This window comes from Erinaceus europaeus, chromosome 10 (genome assembly GCF_950295315.1).
Source record: "Erinaceus europaeus chromosome 10, mEriEur2.1, whole genome shotgun sequence".
Classification (NCBI taxonomy): domain Eukaryota; kingdom Metazoa; phylum Chordata; class Mammalia; order Eulipotyphla; family Erinaceidae; genus Erinaceus; species Erinaceus europaeus.
Genome location: NC_080171.1, coordinates 47655993 through 47677802, shown reverse-complemented (window position 1 = coordinate 47677802; position 21810 = coordinate 47655993). Strand labels below are relative to the sequence as shown.

Below are 21810 nucleotides of genomic sequence, written 5' to 3'. Positions count from 1 at the left end.
TAGTGAGGGACAATGCTGTGCTAGTAATTCAGTTATAAAGCAAAAAAATAAACATGTATGTTTATACATTTAACTGCCATTTATGAACTAGCATCACATCCCAGGTTTTCAGCTATTAAAGTTAGGGTTCCTACCCTAATTCTTTTGGGGTGCAGACAGCAAAATATTCGCTTATTAATTACTTGCCTTAGTTGTGCTAGATTAACGACATAGATAATAACTGAAATTCTCCATGATGTATTTATGATACTTTTATATACAAGTGTATGAATTATTCATTAATTTTGAGAACTACTGTTTTGAGTCTTACTATTATTTACTATGCCAGGTGACATTTAGCCATATTCTACCTGTTCTTATTAACACTATAGCAAAGAATACTATGTAATATAGATAGTATGATTGTGTTAGGTAGTACCTTGTCACAAGTTACTATTTTTGATATACTATAGGTCATTAAAAATATCATTGTTTCTAGAAGTATCCCCCAGGGGCCAATTTCAAGAACAAACTTTCTTTCTAAAATGTGCTTAGGTTCTTTCTTCAAATAATTGCTCACCAAAAAGATCAGTCCCACTTATCTATGAGCTCAGCATCTTTTCATAGTAAAATTGCCCTGTGACTTCTCACTAACCAGAGATATATTTTTATTTTGGTAGTTCAATTTCTCTGAGCCCTAGTAGTTTATTTCTATAATAGTTAAATGAATTGATTATTAAAAATCTCCATTGATATTCTAAGGAATGAATAAAAATATACTGTATTTTTGAGATATTCTATTTTATGATTACTTAAATATTCTATTTTAAGATTACTTAAATTACGATGGCATAATACTGAGTCAATACTGTCTAACAGGAAGCAGAAGTGTTTATTATTAAGGTTGGTGTGTGTAGGATGCATTCATAAAGGGTGGATCTCTACATTGTCACTCACTCGTGAATTTGAACATTAAAAATTGCATAGAGATGGTACCTTTAAAAATGATCCACCTATATTCTTGTCAAGATTTTGAAAGACTATGTTGTAACATTATGTCATTATGCTTCTAACTTTTAGCAAACATGCTAGTTGAAATCACAAAGAAATATAGCACAGTTGCTGTCAAAACAGAAATTACTGCTAATATCAGAAATGGGTTTGGAGTTTTATGAGTTCTACTTGTTAAGAAATGAAACTGAATTACTGATAAGGTATTCATATTCATTATGACTAAATCCTTTCACTTCACATTACCACAGAGGGTGATAGGTTTTAAACCAAAAGAAGTTCTCCACCTCTGTATGTTTTCATCACAGTAGAAGTTTATACTTTAGTTTGAACACAACCACATTACTATGACACACCTTGATTTTTAGTTCAACATGAACTCACATATTTTTTCTTCGGTTTTTGAGATAGACTTGTTTCTTTGATGGTGTTGAGACTTACTAAAGATATATATTTTAACAAAATATGTTGTTTTAGTGAGCTTTATACATAATAACTGCCATGTTGAATATATTTTTTCATTTATTTTATTTTTTAATATTTATTTATTATTGGATAGAGAGAAATAAATTGAGAGGAGAGTGGGAAATATAGAGGGAAAGAGACAGACACCGCTGCAGCCCTACTTCACCATTTGTGAAGCTTTCCCCCTTCAGGTAGTGACCAGGAGCTTGAACTTGAGTCTTTGGACACTGTAATGTGTGACCTTAAATAGGTTGTACCATTATCTGGCCCCTAACTTTTTGTTTTTGAAATAGTTTTATTCATTTGTTTTAATGAGATAGAGACCAAAGCATTCTTCAACCTTAGTTCATGGTTGTTGTGAGTATTGAACCTGTGACCGCTAATCCTCAGGCAAAAAATTCTGCTTTTATCACTTTATCACTCATATTTATATGAGACAGAGGGACAAGAGCACCACTTAGCTCCGGCTTATAGTAGTAACAGAAATTGAACTTGGGGCTTCTGGGACTTCAGGCATGTAAATACTGTGTTAAAACAGAGCTGTCTCACTTGTCTTCATTTACTTTAATTGAGTTGGCAAAGTTTATTTGAATTAGCTATATATTAAAGTGCTAAATATAATTATAATGTTAATATGCTAAATAATTATAATTTATTGTAAAGTTCTAGAAATTGTTACCAAAATTATTCTGAAATAGAAAAATACATTTTTCCTGAATTTATGGAGCTTTTAAAACAGAATTGATCCAGGCCCTTTATTAATTGTTACCTTTAACCCTTTTATTAATGGAACAAAATAACTATTGATGTCAGCACCCTGTCTTCAGGTTGGTAATCCATTCTTGTTGTGTTGCACACTACTTTCTAATGTGTTGAAGAGAACAGAATCAAGTAAAAACTATAATAAACAAAAAAATAACACCATTAGTGGCTTTAGTCTTAAGTGGAGACTCATATATATTATATATAATAGAACTGAATTCCTAACTGATACTGTTTTTTATTCCTAGGTAAACACTAATGATAATGATTTAGCAGATGAATCTACATTTGAGTCTCAGTACTCTCCTGATAATGATAGTATTTATTCTACTCAAACCTCTATTTTGTCTCTTCATGGCACTGCTTGTAGTGATGGCTTGAACTATGGCCCTTCCCTTCCATCTCCTCCCAAGGTACAAACAAATATTATTTTATTTATAGAATAACTTTGTGTGTAGTTTTCAGAGGTCATTGTCTTTGGGAATTGTGGAAATAGCATGTTAGAGATGTTTCTTCAGCCATAGATTCATTATCACATTAAAATACAATTTCATTTAGGTAGTGTTAATTGGGTATCTTTTAGATTTCTAGATGCTGTTTAAATCTTGGTTCTGTGAGACAGAGTGGTAAACATAGTATTCAAACCTCTCATTAAAACTGTTGCTAGAAAGAAAACTTTATTTCTCAAATTGTGTTTTTAGCTGTCTTCTTTGAAAAATTAAAATAATAACTTCTTAGTGGTTTGAAAATTGATCTTTTATAAAATTGGACAGTAAAAATGTTTCTTACTTTAATTTAATATTTACTGGCTAAGTTGAACTTAATGCTGCCATATGTTTTATATAAACTATCTCCAAAAATATTATATATAAAAATCAACATATGTACATACAATATTTGTTTTGGATGTAAGTCGTTTTTAGTTGCTACTTGACATATCTCTTCCAACTATGTTTCAGAAATATATTATTGGTTTATACATCTCAACACTATTCATTTTATTGCTGATATACTCTATTACACTTACCCTATGCATGTGTATTCTTGTGTGTGTGTTTGTATATGTGTGACACCAGGGTGATCACTTGGTGCCTGCACAGTGAATCCACTCTCTTAGCAGCCGTTTTTCCTTTTTTTTTTTTTTTTTTTTTTTTTTTTTGCTTAATAGGACAGAGAATTTGAGAGGGGAGGAGGACTTAAAAAGGGACAGAGAGGAGACCAGGTACAAGGACTGGCTCAAGGATCCTGGATCAAGCCCCCGACTCCCCACCTGCAGGGGTGGGGGTTCACTTTCAAAAGTATTGAAGCAGGAGGTCTGCAGGTGTCTGTCTTCCCCTCTCTCTTTGTCTCTCTCTCTCTCGATTTTTCTCTGTTCTATCCAATAACAATGACAGCAATGAAAACAACAAGAGTGACAAAAATGGGAAAAAATGGCCTCCAGGAGCAGTGGATTTGTAGTGTAGGCACTGAGCCTCAGCAATAACCCTGGAAGCAAAAAAAAAAAAAAAGGACAAAGACACCTGCAGTACTTCCTTCTTCCATGCCTGTGAAACTTCTCTGTTAGTGGGAGCAGAGGCTTGAACCCAGATTCTTGTGCATGGTAACACACATTTAACCAGGTGTATCACCACTCTCCCCCCCCGCAACTAAGTAATATTTTAAGTTTATCCTGTCTTTCCTGTGTGAAATAATATTTTTTTTACTATTTAAATACGGATAGAGCTGTATTGGACATTTTTCACTTACTGTTCATTTGGCTTTTACTTTCATCAGTGATATCCTTGCATCTTTTGACCACTTTTCTAGTGAATTGCTTGCCCTTTTTATTTACTACAATTGTTTTCATTTTCTAAAAACTGATATACAAAGTAATTTGTTGTACCAGTTTGTGTGAATGTTCTATTGTGCCTGTTTTATCTTAAAAGTCTAAAAGTGTGTGAATGTGATACTATTTAACTTCAATAAAGAAGTTCTTAGAGGGAAAAACAGATTTTCAGATGTATCTGTAATATCTTATGTCATCTTAAGAAGAAAGTTTGAAGAAACATATTAATATATTTTGTTTATATTTCCTATGTTGGAAATACACTATAAATAAACACTGATCGTGAACAGACTGGACCATAATTCTTTCCTAAATATGTTAAATACACACTTTCCACTTAAAGTAAATTTAGTGAAAAAGGGAATCTTTATTTATGTATAAGTCAGAAAGCAGAATTTCAATAGATTTATTGTGCAGTGTTCCTCCTTTCTTGATTAAGAAGTTATTTTTTTTACCAGAATGTTTTCAAAGCATTTTCTTTTATGCTCAAAGTGCACCTGTTATCCTTGCAAATGATGCTGGGCAATCTCCTTGAATTGATTTGCAAGGTATAATATTGAAGGGAGCAGCTGCTCTTCGTTTTCCACACCTGAAACTGTCTATGTCCTATGTGAAATATGTTTAGTCTTTACTGGCTTCTAGGATGGAAGCTAAATTCACCTCCTAATGGAATCTCCTAATCCATGACATAGTTTACTTGCCAATAGGACAGATTGCATTGTTTAATTTAGTAATTGTTACTTAAAGGGATTACACAGCCTGCATACTGAGAAGCAAGCATTTTATAGAGTAAATTCTGGCTGTATGCAGCACAACATATTGTCTTACTGGAGTCTGTTTGCTTCCTTTACTTTTTTCTCCCAAGCAGTTTATTCCTTTGTTGAAGCAAGTTTTGGCAAGCTGGCCTATCAACTGAAATATTTAAACTACAAAACAACAAAGAAGACATTAATGAGAGTATTTTAAAATATATTGAGAAATTCTCATGCATTTTCAGTTTTTTTTTTTAGAAACTAGAACCCTCCTGCATCATGGTAAAGCACTACAATGTTTTTTAGAAGAAATTCCTTTTTAAAGAGAATATCATTTTATTGGTGGGTCAGTGGTTTATAGTAAAATCTCTAAAACATATGCCCAACCCTCATTTCCCCATGACACGTGTCTGGGTGATACCTGCTACCTCAACCTAAGGCTTTCCCCTCACCCCCAGTTTACAACATGGCCCCAGTGGTCTTCATCCCATCCCTTTCCTGCTTTCCCCTGAGTTCTTTGCTTTTTACTACCTTTTAACCTTTTTAACAGAGAATTCTGGGTATGTAATTTTTATGATAGATTCATTTTCATGGTTCTTTTCACTCACTGTATTTATCTTATAAGGACATAACAGAATTTTTTATGGAATTTGGAACTGAACATTTTCTTTAAAAAGTATGCTTTATAAAATAAAATTATGCAACAAGAAGGATAAAATAGAATGTGAGGATTTCAATGATTTCTCAGGTTTCTATATTTGTTAGCTTTAAATGGTGGCTGGGAGCAAAATATAATTTTACCACTCTCTTTACCTTATTGAAATACCTATTTATCTTGGTCAGTATCATACCAAAGAGTCAATCATACAGAGTGAGGAATCATCCTCATGGAGGCTTTACCTCTTAAGTGTAGAGCCCAGCTGGACCTGGATAGCAAGGTAGACATCAAAAAACTATAGAGTATTGTGAAGGTCCTATATAAAATTTCCCCATTTAGGGGCTCAGTCTAATTTTGTTTAACGTAGTAGTGTTTGCTTAATTTAATTAATTATCATGTAATAATTTAAAGCATATATACATTACTTGAGAATCATGGGAGGGGGTGGGTTATGGAGATTGGGTGGTGGGAATTGTGTAGAGTTGTACCCCTCCTACCTTATGGTTTTGTTCATTAATCCTTTCTTAAATAAAAAATTAAAAAAAAAAACTACTCTACTTTTTTAGACCAACCATTGGAAGTCTGTGTTATGTTTAAAAACATAAAAAATACAAAAATGTTTTTCCACATTGAAATGCATAGAAACTGTTGTTTAAGAGCTCAAAATGGATTTAGGGGAGATGTTTTCATTTATTTTTATTCTCACTTTTCCTTAAAAACAGCTAATAAAGACTCAATGAATATGTACTGAATCTCTGCTAAGTGCTATCTATACCTGTGTATGCTCCTTTCCTCCCTAGTTCTTAAAGTTTTCACTCTTCCTCTATAAATTTAAAGATTATCACCTGCTGAATTTTTTTTCATTTCTGAATAAGTGGTACCTCCTAGGAAATGTTATTAATCCTAGTGTAGGTCAAATTTTATACTTGTCAAGTTAGAAACCCCACTTTGCATTTTGTTTGTAAATAACAGTTAATGGGGTTGTGATAAAGGCAAGACAAAAACCTATGTATTCCTATTTAAATTCTAATTACTATTATTTTGTTACATAAAATGTCTACCTTCTCATTCCTGTTTAAAATATTGATGCTATGTTTCTTTTTTTTTTTTTCTTTTTCTCTTTGTTTTTTTATTTGAGGATAGTTTCAGGAATAAAAACTGAATCACTAGTCAATTTGAAGACAGTGATTGTGGAAGTGAAAAAACATTTCCAAAGGTATAAGAGATACTACTTTTTTCCTTAGTAAGGTCAGTATTTAAACTATATATAGAAAACATATTATTTCAGAAAGAATGTTAGGATCATGATAAGTTTTAGAGTAGCTGTTCTTATACTATATATTTTTAACAAGTATAAAAAAATTTTATAGTGGATTGTTTATTGAAGAAAGGCAAGCCATATTCAGTGGCTGTTTAACTATTTGGCATATTTATGTGAAAATATTACCTTGGCAAACAATGACCCAAATAATGTGACCAAATATAACCTTAGCTTATTTTTTATTCTTAAAAGAGAGGGATGCTTTCTAGTATAGTTGATATTTTAATTTATCACTTTTTGTTGTCTTCCCTTGAGAACAATCATGTACAAAGCAGATAAAGTGGGAGCACATGCTAGTGTGGATTTTTGAAAGACTTCAGCTTAGATACCAAGTTGCACTGAGAAATCATAATTATTTTTGAACATCTTATAGAGAAAGAACTGCTTTTCTTTTTGATCCATAAGACTTTTAAAAATAAAACTCGGTTGTCCAGCAACCAGAAACATTTCTGAAGTAGGCGTATGTTGTCTGCTATGTTGATTGCTCTTTCTTTTCTGTGTGTCTGTGTTAACTCTTTCATGAATAATGTATAAAACTTTCTGTTACATGACATACAGTAATCCCAGCTAACAAGGTTGACTTGGCCTCTTTTTCTAATGGAAACCAATTTTGATGATAGTTACCTTTATTTGAAGTATGGTGGTGATGATTAATTGTAAATTATTATAATTAAATTAGTAACAGATGTTAGCCAATTCTGTGTTAAGTACATTATTATTTTTCATAAAATAATAAAATTTGGATGAAGATATGAACAGGTTATTGATTAGATCCTAGGAGTGTGAAGTTTTTGATACTGAAGATTCTAAAGATGCTACTTGTTCACTGCAATTCATTGTACTAGTCGTAATTAATGATTATAAAGAGATGGCAATTCACTTTGAGGAATATGAGTATGAACATTATTGGGAATAATTACCCATAAAAATGAAAAGAATTCTGTCTATTACACTATACCCTGAAATAATTTTTATATGGATTAAAACTGAATCTGGACATTGAACATTTATAAAGAAATACTAGAAAACATTTTATTGATTTTGTGTGGAGTAAGAACTTATTAAGCAACATATAAAACCAAACACAAAAATTGACGAATTTTGTATATAAAGATTTCTTGGAGAATCACATAGAGAATTATCCATGACCGTGGCAGGGCAGTGGCTCACCCACTGAAGAGCACATGTTACTATGCACAAGAACATGAATTGAAGAAGCCCTTGGTCTTCAACTATGCGGTGTGGTTGGGGGAGGGGACTCATAACCTTATAGCAGGGCTGCTGGTGTATCTTTGTCTTTTTCCCGCTATTGCCCCACACCCTCTTAATTTTCCTCTGTCCTAACAAATTTAAAAAAAAAAAAAAAAACAGGAAAAATGACTGCCAGGAGCTGTGGATTCATCATGTAAGCAAGCACTCAGCCTCACAATAACCCTGGTGAAAATAAAATTAATAAAGAATTATTAGTTAATGTTTGTGCATAAAACAAATTTAAAAGACAAGTGACAGATGGGGGAAATATGTGTAGGATATAACACAGATACTTTATATTCATACTATGTCAGTGACAAGAACAAGTGAAAAATAACCCGATGAAAAAGTTGTATAAAGTACAGGAAGAACGTTTATGGAAGTTAAAAAAATATCTTCATTGTCAGAAATATACCAGACAAAAATAATACATTAACAGATATATGAAACGGTGTTCAAAGTCATTGATCATTAGAGAAATGCAAATAAAGACAACATTGAGATAAAACTTTAAACCTGTAAGAATCTTTTTTTTTTATTTAAGAAAGTGTTAATTAACAAAACCATAGGGTAGGAGGGGTACAATTCCACACAATTCCCACCACCCATTCTCCATATCCCACCCCCTTCCCTGATAGCTTTCCCATTCTCTATCCCTCTGGGAGCATGGACCCAGGGTCATTGTGGGTTGCAGAAGGTAGAAGGTCTGGCTTCTGTAATTGCTTCCCCGCTGAACATGGGCGTTGACTGGTCGGTCTATACTCCCAGTCTGCCTCTCTCTTTCCCTAGTAGAGTGGGTCTCTGGGGAAGCGGAGCTCCAGGACACATTGGTGGGGTCTTCAATCCAGGGAAGCCTGGCTGGCATCCTGATGTCATCTGGAACCTGGTGACTGAAAAGAGAGTTAACATACGAAGCCAAACAAGTTGTTGAGCAATCATGGACCCAAAGCTTGGAATAGTGGAGAGGAAGTGTTAGGGGGATACTCACTGCAAATTCTAGTGTACTTCTGCTTTCAGGTATATATTTTGCAGTAGTTTACGGATACGTGTGAACATACGCTCTCTCTCACAGAAACTGGTGTATATCTAGGTTTTGGGACTTTGTTAGAAAGTGAACCACCTGGGATGGAATTAGAGTATACTATGAAAGGAAAGCTCTCACCCGAGTAATGAAGCTGAAGGGTTGTCATTCCACACGTGTAGTCTATCTAATACATTAGAAAGGACAATAACTCCAAACACTGGAGAGAATGTGGGGGGGAAAGGGACACTTCTACACTGCTGGTGGGAGTGTACCTTTATCCATTCTTTGTGTAAAACAGTCTAAAGATTACTCAGAACAATAAAAATAGACCTACCCCATAACCCAGCAATTTCTCTCCTGGGGACATGCCCAAAGAAAACAAAAGCACAATTATTATTATTCATAGCAGCACAATTTGTAATAGCCAAAACTTGGAAGCCACTCAGCTGTCCAGAGACAGATGAGTGGTTAAAAAAAAAAAGTTGGTTTACAGGATGCTATACTACTCAGCTGTTAAATATAATGAGGTCATCACCATTAAGTTATCTTCGATGGACCGAGAAGACATCATGTTAAGTGAGATAAGCCAAAAAGAGGAGAAAACACCAAATGATTTCACTTCTAGGTGGGACTTAATAAATAGGGACAGGGAGGGAGAACACAAAATAAAATGTGAACTAGACATGGAGTATTGCATCAAAGCAAAGAGCTTGGGGGTAAGAAGGGAAAGGAGGAGTGGAAGAGAACTGGGGCAGGGATGCTGGTGCATGATGAAATTGTACTGATGTATCAATAATTGCACTGTAAATTATCCCTTTCATAAAAATAATAATGCAGTAACATATTTCATGCATATCAAGTTTCCAAGTTAACATATGTTTATATTATTTTTATTTAATTTATATTTTAAGTATGTGAATAATAATATGTTATTAGAATGTAGCATTACAGGGTAAAGTTCCACACTGAAATCACCACCGAAGTTCTATGTTCTCAACCTCCTACCTCCCAAATATAGCCGCCAACGTTTCTCACCAAGTCTTAGAGACAGTTTGTTTACTTCTGTTTGTTTTTTTTTTTTAAAGTTTGTGTATATCAGTTCTTTAGATTCCACCTATGAGTGTAAACATATGGTAGTTGTCTTTCATCTCTTACTTCATTTAGCATAATCACCTTCAGCTCCATCCATCCATTTTGTCCCAAAGGTCACATTATATTTTTTACTGCAAAGTAGTGTTCTATAGTTTTTAAAAATATATTTTAATTGAAGAATAAGATAGAGAAAGAGAGACACAGACAGAAAGAACAGAGGAATGCTCAGCTCTGGCTTATGGTGGTACTGGGTATTGAAACTGGGACCTCAGAGCCTCAGATATAAGTCTTTTGCATAACCACTATGCTTTCTCCTCGCCTTTATATTACCTTCTTTATCCAGCCATTTGTCAATAGGCAATTAAGCTGCTTCCATTCTTTGGATATTGTGAATAATGCAACTATAAACACAGGAGTGCATGTCTGTTCCAGTTAGTATTTGCATATCCTTTGGATAAATGCCTGAGTGGTATTGCTGGATCATTAAGGGTAATTCCATTTTTAAAAAAATATTTATTTTATTTATTTATTCCCTTTTATTGCCCTTGTTGTTTTATTGTTGTAGTTATTATTGTTGTCGTCATTGTTGAATAGGACAGAGAGAAATGGAGAAAGGAGGGGAAGACAGAGAGGGGGAGAGAAAGACAGACACCTGCAGACCTGCTTCACCACCTGTGAAGAGACGCCCCAGCAGGTGGGGAGCCAGGGCCAAACCGGGATCCTTGCACCGGTCCTTGCGCTTTGCGCCATGTGCGCTTAACTCGCTGCGCTACAGCTCGACTCCCAATTCCATTTTTTATTTGAGGATTCTCCATACAGTCTTACAAAAGAGCTGCACTAGTTTGCAGTCCCACCAGCCCTGTAACTGGAGTACTTTTTCTCCATAGCATTACCAACATGTTACTTTCTTTTTTGTTGAAGTAGGCCATTCTCACAGTTGTGAGATGGAACCTCAGTGTAGTTTTGATTTGCATTTCTCTAATGAGTGAAGTGGAGCATGTCTTCAATTGTCTGTGGACTATTTGTATCTGTTCTTTGGAGAACTGCCTATTCAGATCGTTGCCCCCCCCCCTTTTTAAATTTTATTAATGACTTAATATTGATCTACAAAATTATGAGATAACAGAGATATAATTCTGCACAGTTCCCACAACCAGAGTTCTGTATCTCCACGCCTTCAATTGGAAACTATAGCAGTTCTCCCAAGATTCTAGATTTGGGTTGACTTGTTATTTCTATTACTATCTAACTATATTTGGCCCACTTCTTGATGGGTTATTCATTGATCCTAGTTTATTATAATACTATGCTTTTTAAATTATTAGTGATTAGTTATGGAGCATGATATCTCATTCTTACTCTTTTTTCTCAGAAGTACTTTGGCTATTTGTGATTTTTTTTTTTTTGTGGTTCTACACAAATTTTGGATAGTATGTAAAAATTCACTAAATGTCATTGGGGTCTTGATAGGCATGCATTAAACTATAGATTGCTTTTGGAAGGATGACCAGTTTAATAATGTTTATTCATCCAGTTTGAGTCAGGGATATTTTTTCATTTCTTGATATCATTTTCTATTTCTTTTAACAATGTTCTATAGTTTTCAGTGTAGCAATCTTTCACTTTGTGAGTTCACTCCTAGGAGTGTGTATGTATATATACATATATATTATATGTATATATGTGTGTGTATCTGTGATATTAGTATCATAGAATTTCATTGGTCATGTCGCTGCTTTTTTAATTTTCTTAGCTTTATTAATGACCTAATACTGATTTACATAAGTTTAAGATTATAGGGGTATAATTTGGCACCCTTTCCACCACCAGAGTTCTATATCCCCATCCCCTCCATTGGAAGTTACAGTAGTTCTCCCAAGGTTACAAGTATGAGTTAACTATTATTTCTATAACTATCTATCTATCTCTATATATATATGTACATATATATTATATATATAATATATATATATATATATATATATATATATATATTCACCCATTTTTTCCCCTATGGCCCAGCCCTCTCTTCCCTTCCAAGCCAAAGCCACACCTCTTACTACTTTGGGATGTCCTTTCTCTTTCCCCTTCTTTCTTTGGGTCCTGATGAAGTTGGAGTTCAGAGCCCTCTGGTCGTCTTCCCGTATCATTTCTCTCCCTCTGGGAGTAAGGACCAAAATTCTTTCGGGAATGCATAAAGTAGGAGTTGTAGCTTCTGTAATTGCTTCTCCCATTCTCAGATTGGCAAGTCAGTCCATACTCCCAGCCAATTTCTGTCTTTCCCTAGTCAGGTAGGGCTCTGGAGAGGTAAGGTTCCAGGACACATTGGTGAGGTTGTCTGCCTAGAGAAGGCAGGATGGAATCATGATAGATTTTACAACTTGGTGGCTCAATGGCAGTAAGAAAGCAGGACAAAGTAATTAATGAACAGGAACTAAAAAGTAGGAACAGAACAGATGAGAATAGGGATTTTAGGGTGGAAAGAAGTGAGGAAATCTGTTTTAGGTATGTTTCTAGGGGCTCATTACTTTCATAGTTTTTACTTGAGTTTGATAGCTAACATAGAGATGAAATAACAATATTTTCTGGGAAGATGCTGTCAGAGTTGAGAATAGGGCTAGAAGGTTGGATTAGGGCACAGTAGCTCCCAAAATTGAATAATTCTGTGAATAAAATTAACTGTTTATCCTTCAACCTGACCTGGGGCCCATATATATTCATATTTAGTACAGAAACCTGTGTATGCTCTGAATTCCTGTTGTTCTGAGCTCAGTTCGTAGTCATACTGGGAAAATTATAGGTTGTACTCATTTCAGGACTAATCTTCCTTGAGTGGAAGAGTAGAATGACTCAGCTTCTCTTTAGAGAGTGGGGCAGTCCTTATCATTTCTACTTTATATGGAGGACAAGCTCCTGGAGTGGCCCAGGAGTGGGCTTATTATATTTCTGATAGAAGTAACCAGTGATGGTGGAGAGAGGGATCTGTTAGAGGTCTAGACTCACTATATTTGTGTGGAAATCCAAGGATTCCCTAATTAGGGCCCCAGATGATAGGGTGGTTTGGTATTGACCAAAAAGGCCAGCATTAAGTGAGCCAGTCTCTTGACCTTTCCCAATTTTTGTAGCATCTTCTCAGACCACAGTGGAGCTGAACTAACATGCAGTAACAATCAGAATGTTAGATAGAACCCCAAAATATGGGAGCTCATTCTTTCTATACCTTTCTTCTGCCTCATTTTTAAATTGAAATAGTGGGCTAATTATATCTTCAGAATTAGATATTCTTTCTTCTGCATGAGTGAGTCTACTTCCCAAGCCTTTAACATGAGCTTAACTGCACTCAGGGAGTCTTTCACTACCTGCAATTATATTTGAAGTTTTTCTTTCATGCTTTCTGACTGCTTTGTGAACACTACTGAAGTTCTTTCGTGTTTTCTAGTTTCTTAGAGAACTAATTTCAAAGATCTTCTTTTTTGTTTCCTAACTCCTTAGTGAAATATTCTTTCCACTCCTAAATATATTTCTTCATACTGTGCTTATATTCTTGGCAAGTCCTCAGAAGGAACTTTTTGTAGTCTTTCTCAGATAGTCCCTCTCTGTCTATATTTTCTTGGAGTCCTTGTTTGATTTCTGTCTGATTTGGGCTGTTGGGTAGTTTTTTTTGCAGTATTAGTTTATTGTGCTAGTTACTTCTGGTCAGAAAATGGTGCTATTGTTATCTTTGGTCTTCTCTTTGTTTATTTGTTGCCTGGTGGAGGGGCTGGAACTGGGATAATTTTTGTTTGCTTGTTTGTTTCCTTAAGCTATTTCATTCTCTTTGGTGCATATAGTTTGTATGATTTAAACTTGAAACCAAGTCTCAGGTATTTGATGCTGGTATCCAGCTGTTTTCGTAGGAATAGGGAATACTTTACCCTTTAGCTGCTACCAACTGCTACAGATTACCTTTATGTTTTGATGACAGACTGGAGTTGTCTTATTCACAAATGCTTCCTGCGTTTTCCCCCAGAGTTATCCTGCTGGTGGGAAGCCAGGGGCTCTAACTGGGATCCTTACGCTGGTTCTTGTGCTTTGTGCCATGTCTGCTTACCCACTGCACTTCTGCCCTGCCCCACTTCCTGCTTTTTTCTGTATGTCCTTGTCTATAATTCAGTAGTCTAATGCCCCTGATGTCATGAACACAAAGGTCATAAGTTCCCTTCTCTCACTACTAGTAATGTTGCCTTGAAGCTGTAGTTTATAGAGGGAAAATGGTGCCATCCTCTGCCAGAGCTCTAAATTCTTTTAAGTTTGGCTTCCAGTCCCATGACCCTTTTCATTTCAACTACCACTGACCTTTTTGTGCTGTTTCTGGAGATGTCTTAATTGTAATTGGTGAATATATAAAGAGCTCAGCAAACTTAGCACCAAAAAAGCAAATGACCGCATCCAAAAATGGGCAGAGGATATGAACAAAACATTCACCTCAGAGGAGATCCAAAAGGCTAACAAACATATGAAAAACTGCTCTAGGTCTCTGATTGTCAGAGAAATGCAAATTAAGACAACACTAAGATACCACCTCACTCCTGTAAGAATGGCATACATCAAAAAGGACAGCAGCAACAAATGCTGGAGAGGTTGTGGGGACAGAGGAACCCTTTTACATTGCTGGTGGGAATGTAAATTGGTACAGCCTCTGTGGAGAGCAGTCTGGAAAACTCTCAGAAGGCTAGACATGGACCTTCCATATGATCCAGTAATTCCTCTCCTGGGGTTATACCCCAAGGACTCCATAACACCCAACCAAAAAGAGGTGTGTACTCCTATGTTCATAGCAGCACAATTCATAATAGCTAAAACCTGGAAGCAACCCAGGTGCCCAACAACACAATTCCCACCACTAGATCTCCGTATCCCATCCCCTCCCCTGATAGCTTTCCTATTCTTTATCCCTCTGGGAGTATGGACCCAAGGTCATTGTGGGGTGCAGAAAGTGGAAGGTCTGGCTTCTGTAATTGCTTCCCCGCTGAACATGGGTGTTGACTGGTCGATCCATACTCTTAGCCTGCCTTTGTCTTTCCCTAGTAGCTCCACTACCCCTTTTTCTGGGGTAGTGGAGCTCCAGGACACATTGGTGAGGTTGTCTGTCCAGAGAAGTCTGGTCGGCATCATGCTGGCATCTGGAACCTGGTGGCTGAAAACAGAGTTAACATACAAAGCCAAACAAACTGTTGAACAATCAGGGACCTAAAGGCTGGGATAGTGCAGATAAAGTGTTGGGGGGGGGTACTCACTGCAGACTATTGTGTACTTTTGCCCACAGGTATATATTTTGCCCTAGTTTGTGGATACCTGTGAACATATCCTCTATCTCACAGGACCTGGTCTATATCTAGGTTTTGGGATTGTGTTAGGAAGTGAACTGCCTGGAATGGAATTAGAGAATACTATGAAAGGAAAGGTCTCACCCGGGTAATGAGCCGAAGGGTTGTCATTCCACACCTGAAGTCTTTGGACACAGTCCGAAGTGAAGCATGCTGAGGTGGTACCCCTTGCATTGATTAGGTTGGGATCGGCAGATGCAGTATTATTTGGTATGAGTTAAGAGAAGCATGCAGGAAAGTGCGCCCCACCCTAAGGTTCCACGACTGAGGGACATAAAGGCTCTATAGTGGAAATGTAAGGTTCCTGCTGTCTTAGGGTTCAAGAAGACAATAGATAGTTATTGTTATACTCACATTGTTTGGTAATTGGGTTAACTTTGAAAAATCCCTTTGTTAGGATTTGCTGTATAATACGGTAATTGGGTTAACTTTGAAAATCCCTTTGTTAGGAATTGCTGTATAATACCCAACATCACCATAATTTATGTCCTTTGACATTATTTGCATATAGCTGTGTGTCCGTTTGCTTCTGTTCTCCCTGGTCTAGGCTGTTGAGAGAGTCAACATATCAAAGACTCAGCCTATGTATTAATAAGACTCAGTCTGTGCTTTAAAAAGTTTGAGGCATACAATCAATTTTTCCCCTCTTGTATTAATTAAATAGAGATTTATATGACTACAAATTAATAGGAGTGTACATAAACACCCTTCCCACCACCAAAAGACTCTGTCCCACCCCACCCTCCAGCCACCCTGGGAAACTGAATATCGACCCTCACCCTCACTCCAGGGTTTTTACTTAGGTGCCCTACTTTAGATTTATTCAAATCCTGCTTTTAGTTTCCCTTTCTGTTCTTCTTTCTCAACTTCTGTTGATGAGTGGGATCATCCCATACTCATTTTTATCTTTCTGACTTAGCTCACTTAACATAATTCCTTCTAGCTCTTTCCAAGATGGGTCAGAGAAAGGTGGGTTCATTGTTCTTAATAGCTGCATAGTATCCCATTGTGTATATATACCACAGTTTTCTCAGCCACTCATCTGTTGTTAGGCACCTGGGTAGCTTCCAGGTTTTAGCTATTACGAATTGTGCTGCTATGAACATAGGTGTACAAAGGATATTTTATTTCTTTCTCTCCTTTTTTTTCTTCTTTTTGTAGAGACAGAGACATTGAGAAGGAACACTGGGAAAGAGAAATAGAGATACCCAGAGCATTGCTTCACCACTCCCCAAATTTTCCCTCTTTAAGTGGGAACCAGGAGCTTGGACCCTGGTTCTTACACATGGTAACATGTGTAATCTACTGGGTGAACTCCTGTGCCTGCTTTTTTTAAAATTTATTTTTTTAGTTTTAATTTTTGTTTATAAAAAGGAAACACTGAAAAAAAACCATAGAATAAGGGGGATACAATTCCACACAATTCCCACCACTGGAACTCCATATCCCAGCCCCTTCACTAATAGCTTTCCTATTCTTTAACCCTCTGGGTGTATGGACCCAGGGTCATTATGGGGTGCAGAAGGTGGAAGGTCCGGCTTCTGTAATTGCTTTCCCACTGAACTTTGGCATTGGCAAGTCGATCCATAATCCCAGCCTCTTTCCCTATTTTTAAAAAAATATAATTATAGTTGTTCAAAAATCATAGTTGTTTATTAAGAAGTGATCTTATGAAATATACAAATGTAATTCTGAACATATTTTGTATTATTTAATTATTAGGATGCTACTGCTAAGTCTTCAAATCCAGTATTTGACCTACACATGTCCTTGGAGGAATTATATGCCCAAAATCTCCTGCAGAGACAGGAGGATAATTCACCTGTCACAGATTTGAGTGTGACACCTGCTTCTATCTTTTTAATAAAAGATTATACACCTATGAATTCTGATGAACAATATGAATGTGAAAACACAAAACCATGGACTGAATCTCACGTACCAAATGAAGTTATATCAAGTACAGAACTTACCTCACCTGTGCTATCCAATTCAATTGGACAGGTAACTTTTAAAATATGCACTACTGTTGTATTATGAGATTGAGGGCAGCGAAACATTTAAGATATTTTGGCTAGTCTCCCCATATGAAGGCATGGTTCTTCAAATGACACTGGGATTTTTCAGAAGGCAGCCTTTGATCTTGTTTTGGTTAGAAATTCTTGGAGAAAAAAAAAGAAATTCTTGCAGAAAAAACACAGCCAGTAAAAGGGTGATGTTGAAATCATACTCCAAAGTCTGATTTTCTTTTCCATGTGACTTTTTTTTTTCTTTCAGGCCTCTGAATTTTTAATCCAACAGAGTTCCCTTGCCTCTGCTTCCGAGTGTGTCATGTTCCCAAGTATATCCAAAGAATCTTTTGAGAGAACCATTATTATAGCAAAAGGAAATTCTAGCTTAGGTAAGTTTCATTTTCCACATACAGCTTTGCTTCCAACCCTTTTGCCAATATTATTTATTGAACATAATTTCTGTATTTTTGACAGTAGAAAACAGGTAGTAAAAAATGTCCAGTAGCTTTTATGGTTTTTCTTTTATGTGCTCATTATTTCCTAAAATGGTTAACAGACTTGTTTACTGCAGATTAGTTTAAATTCCTCACTCTCCTAATTATTTAAAAACTATTCAGGAGTTTTCTTTATATTGAAGCAAAAGATACATGAATTGTTTATGTGTGAAACAGAAACTCAGAACAGTAATTCTTAGAAAATAAAAGCCAGTAGTTGTGATCCTAAATTCTTTGGAAAAGTAAATTATTGGTTTCTTTCAGTGCTACTAGTTATGTAAAAGTCAGTTTGTATTTAATTGCTTACATTTACTGAAAAAGAGACTGAAAAGACAACCAGGTGTGCCACCACTAAAATATAATGCAAGTTACTCAATATTCCTTCTTAGGTATAGGATTTTTTGTGTCCTTTTTTTGCACCCAGAAAGGGTTGTGACTGGTTACTAATTTTAAAGACTGAGTTGGTCAAATATGTCCCATAGAAATAAAATCATAATTATAATGGAATTGTTTCAAGAACACATTTGCTTTTTTATTTGTTAAGCAGTCACATGATCAGTCTCTAGTACTTGATGCTGATAAATAAGATGGTAGAGTACTTAGTGTTCATTACTGGAGTGCAGCCCAAGTCTCACTGCTTTGCACATCAGAGATCTTATTCTAAGATGTAACCTTACATAACCTTTACACTAATATATGTGTGTCTGTGTGTGGATGTGTGTATGGGGGGGGGAAGAATGTCTAATCTTATTTCCCTATTAAAATTTCAGATTTGATAGGAGATTTAAGTAGTGCTCACTTGGTAGGTAGGGTTGTACTCTCCTAGATTTTGTTCTTCTTTAAAAGTATTTTATTCATTCATTCATTCATTATTTTTATCAGAGCATTGCTTAGCTTTCACTTACGATGGTGCTGGGGACTGAACCTGGGACTTTTGTTGTCTCAGGAAGACTTTTTGATTAACTGTTGTGTTGTATCCCCAACCCCCTAGATTTTTTTTATATTGATGGTACACTATTAATAACATGTACATGGAGAATGATGGCAACATTTCTACTCAGTTATACTTCTTTTATATTACCCGTAATACAGTGTTATAAAACTGAGGGAGGCTACAGTACTTTCTGCCATTCTTTAATTATGTAACATTTATATACAAACAGGTCAGAAATATTTCAGCTCTTAATGCAGCATTTATGAAAACATGTTGCTTACAGCAGGATATTAATAACAGTTATAAAATCCCAAGTTTGAAATGTGAGAAACTAAATGAGACAAGTTTTTATTTGTACTATTTCTTTACTGTCTTTAATGTTCAAATGTTTAGTGTTGTAACAGTTCTTTTTTTTTTTTTTTTTTTTTTACATTTAATTGGCCATATGAAGCACTTACCTTCCTTCAAGGAAAAACGGCTAAAGAAGTATTAGAGGGGGCTGGGCGGTAGAGCAGTGGGTTAAACGCACATGGCACAAAGCATATGGACTGGTGTAAGGATCCCATTTCAAGTCCCCAGTTTCCCACCTGCAGGAGGATCACTTCACAAGTGGTGAAGCAGGTCTGCAGGTGTCTATCTTTCTCTCCCCCTCTGTCTTCCCGTCCTCTCTCCATTTCTCTCTGTCCTACCCAACAACAATGACAGCAATGACAACAATAATAATAGTAACAACAAAGATAAACAAGGGCAACAAAAGGAAAAAAATAGCCTCCAGGAGCAGTGGATTCATAGTGCAGGCACCAAGCCTCAGTGATAACCCTGGAGACCAAAAAAAAAAAAAAAAAAAAAAGTATTAGAATGCCTTTCTTTCCATCATATCAGAAAATTCACTTAACCTCGAGTTTATTTTCAAAATTGCAGCTTTTTATTTCTAAATTAAAGTATAAAAGACCCCCTTCTGTTTGCTTTGTGAAAGGAAAACATTTACTTACAAATCACAGTACCATTTCTGAAGTGGATCTGAAATCACAGAACCATTAGGTTGGCTTATTCTTCCTTCTCACTATTTGAATTTGAATTAATTTGCATACCCAAAGTGTTTATAGGATTTTGTCCCTTAGTGTTTTGATTCCGTTAAATCCTATGAAGTTGTTCTGGCATTTGGGAATTGAATTTTATAAGTATGCCAAAGTAAGACTGTGTCACTGTTTGATATGTGTTCAGTATTTAGATTAATACAGTAATCGAATTAACTGAAAATAAAGGAATCATGGAAAAAATGGAGGGATGTTAAAATGTAAAATGTCTAAAGACACTGTACTTATTAACACATTAGACATAAAAGAGGTCTATACAGTGGAATGAATATAATTTATCTATATTCCCTTACCATAGGGATGACAGTAAGTGCTGATAAAGATGGTTTAGGGATGACTGTTCGAAGCATTATTCATGGAGGTGCCATTAGTCGAGATGGGCGTATTGCTGTTGGTGACTGCATTTTGTCTATTAACGAAGAATCTACTGTCAGTTTAACCAATGCCCAAGCACGAGCTATGTTGAGAAGACATTCTCTCATTGGACCTGACATTAAGTAAGTATCAGTTGGACTATTACTTAATTTGGAAAACTCAAGAGTTTAAACTCATTAATCAGATTTTTTTCAAACTGTATTTCTTTTTGATATATAAAAAATATTCATGCTACAACATTTATTGCTTAATATACATATATACTTCATCTTCTGAAATTCTTGCTAGAGGCCTAATCGTGATTACCCACGATTTTTTCAGAATAATACTGTTTTTATCCTTTTATGCATTTCCCCTATTTTTGAAATGTTTTCAGATTATTCTAATAACTTTTTTGTCACTAGCGTCTAGCAAATCTGTAATTCATAATTTAATGTTTGGTATATTACATCAAAGCAAAGGACTCGGGAGGAGGAGGACAGGGAGAGGGTTGGGGGGATGCTTTTTTTGGGTTCTTGATGCATGATGATGAAAATAGACCTATGTTGGGTATTACAGACACTTATATGGTGAGATGAGAAAATATGTCCATGTGCCAACAACTGTACTGTAAGCCATTAACTCACCTTCAATAAAGTGTTAAAAAAAAAAAAAAGTCATTTAGTATAAGTCACTTAAAAATTTAAAGGCTGATATATAGCTCAATTATAGATATAGCCTCTCTCATAACAGTTTAAAAATAAGGTTGCTTTTTGTTGTTAGTTTTTATTCTCTACTGATAGCTGCAAAAATCTTAGGTTTGAGAAATATAAGTTGTTTTTCACAGAGTAGCAGGTTCCACTCTTAGGATCTTACAAAGAAATTTAGATTGGTCTCAATATAAGGAATTGTATACTACTCAATTGCCTAGAATTAGCTCAGTTCTTTAAAGTTCAGACATAAAGAAGGGCATGTGGATAGTGCCAGTTTTTGGCTCACCAAAGATTAATAAAGTAATGTTGATATACAAAATTCACCAAATGGTGATATAGCCTGATTGTGGATTATTTAGGATATTTTGTCAATTTAGTAAAATATTTCCTAACTCCTTAATATGCTAAAATCATGTCATATATATGTAGTTTGAATTGTGAGTCACTAAAACTGTTTTGAGCCAACATAAAAACAAACAAAGTGATGGGAATAGCAGATAACTCACTTGAATAATACACTTGTTTGTTATACATATGACCCGGGTTCAGATCTGGGTCAAACTGGATTGATACAGGTTCCCATGTCTATTCTATGTCAGCTTTGATGCTTAGTTCTATTATAATTTCTCAGTTGTAATGTGTGATTAATTTTTTAAATGGCCAATGGTAGGAACATTGTGATATCAATTTGTCATGTTTT

At 35.5% G+C, this 21810-nt stretch overlaps 1 protein-coding gene and 1 long non-coding RNA gene across 13 annotated transcripts in view; one reads left to right on the top strand and one right to left on the bottom strand.

Annotated features, from left to right (window-relative positions):
* MPDZ (multiple PDZ domain crumbs cell polarity complex component) overlaps window positions 1–21810 on the top strand; it is a 163356-nt gene that overhangs the window by 70195 nt on the left and 71351 nt on the right. For 11 of the 12 annotated variants that reach the window (XM_060199575.1, XM_060199580.1, XM_060199586.1 and 8 more), the window contains 4 exons: window positions 2466–2630; window positions 17229–17510; window positions 17784–17907; window positions 20342–20540. In XM_060199575.1, coding sequence (XP_060055558.1) covers window positions 2466–2630; window positions 17229–17510; window positions 17784–17907; window positions 20342–20540 — 770 coding nt within the window. The remainder of the gene's footprint in view (window positions 1–2465; window positions 2631–17228; window positions 17511–17783; window positions 17908–20341; window positions 20541–21810) is intronic. The other variant, XM_060199585.1, reaches the window with a different exon arrangement.
* On the bottom strand, window positions 15072–17590 carry LOC132540877 (uncharacterized). The gene is made up of 3 exons (XR_009552016.1): window positions 17480–17590; window positions 15921–16054; window positions 15072–15316 (listed from the first exon to the last, which is right to left on the bottom strand). It is a non-coding gene; the product is annotated as an uncharacterized LOC132540877 (long non-coding RNA).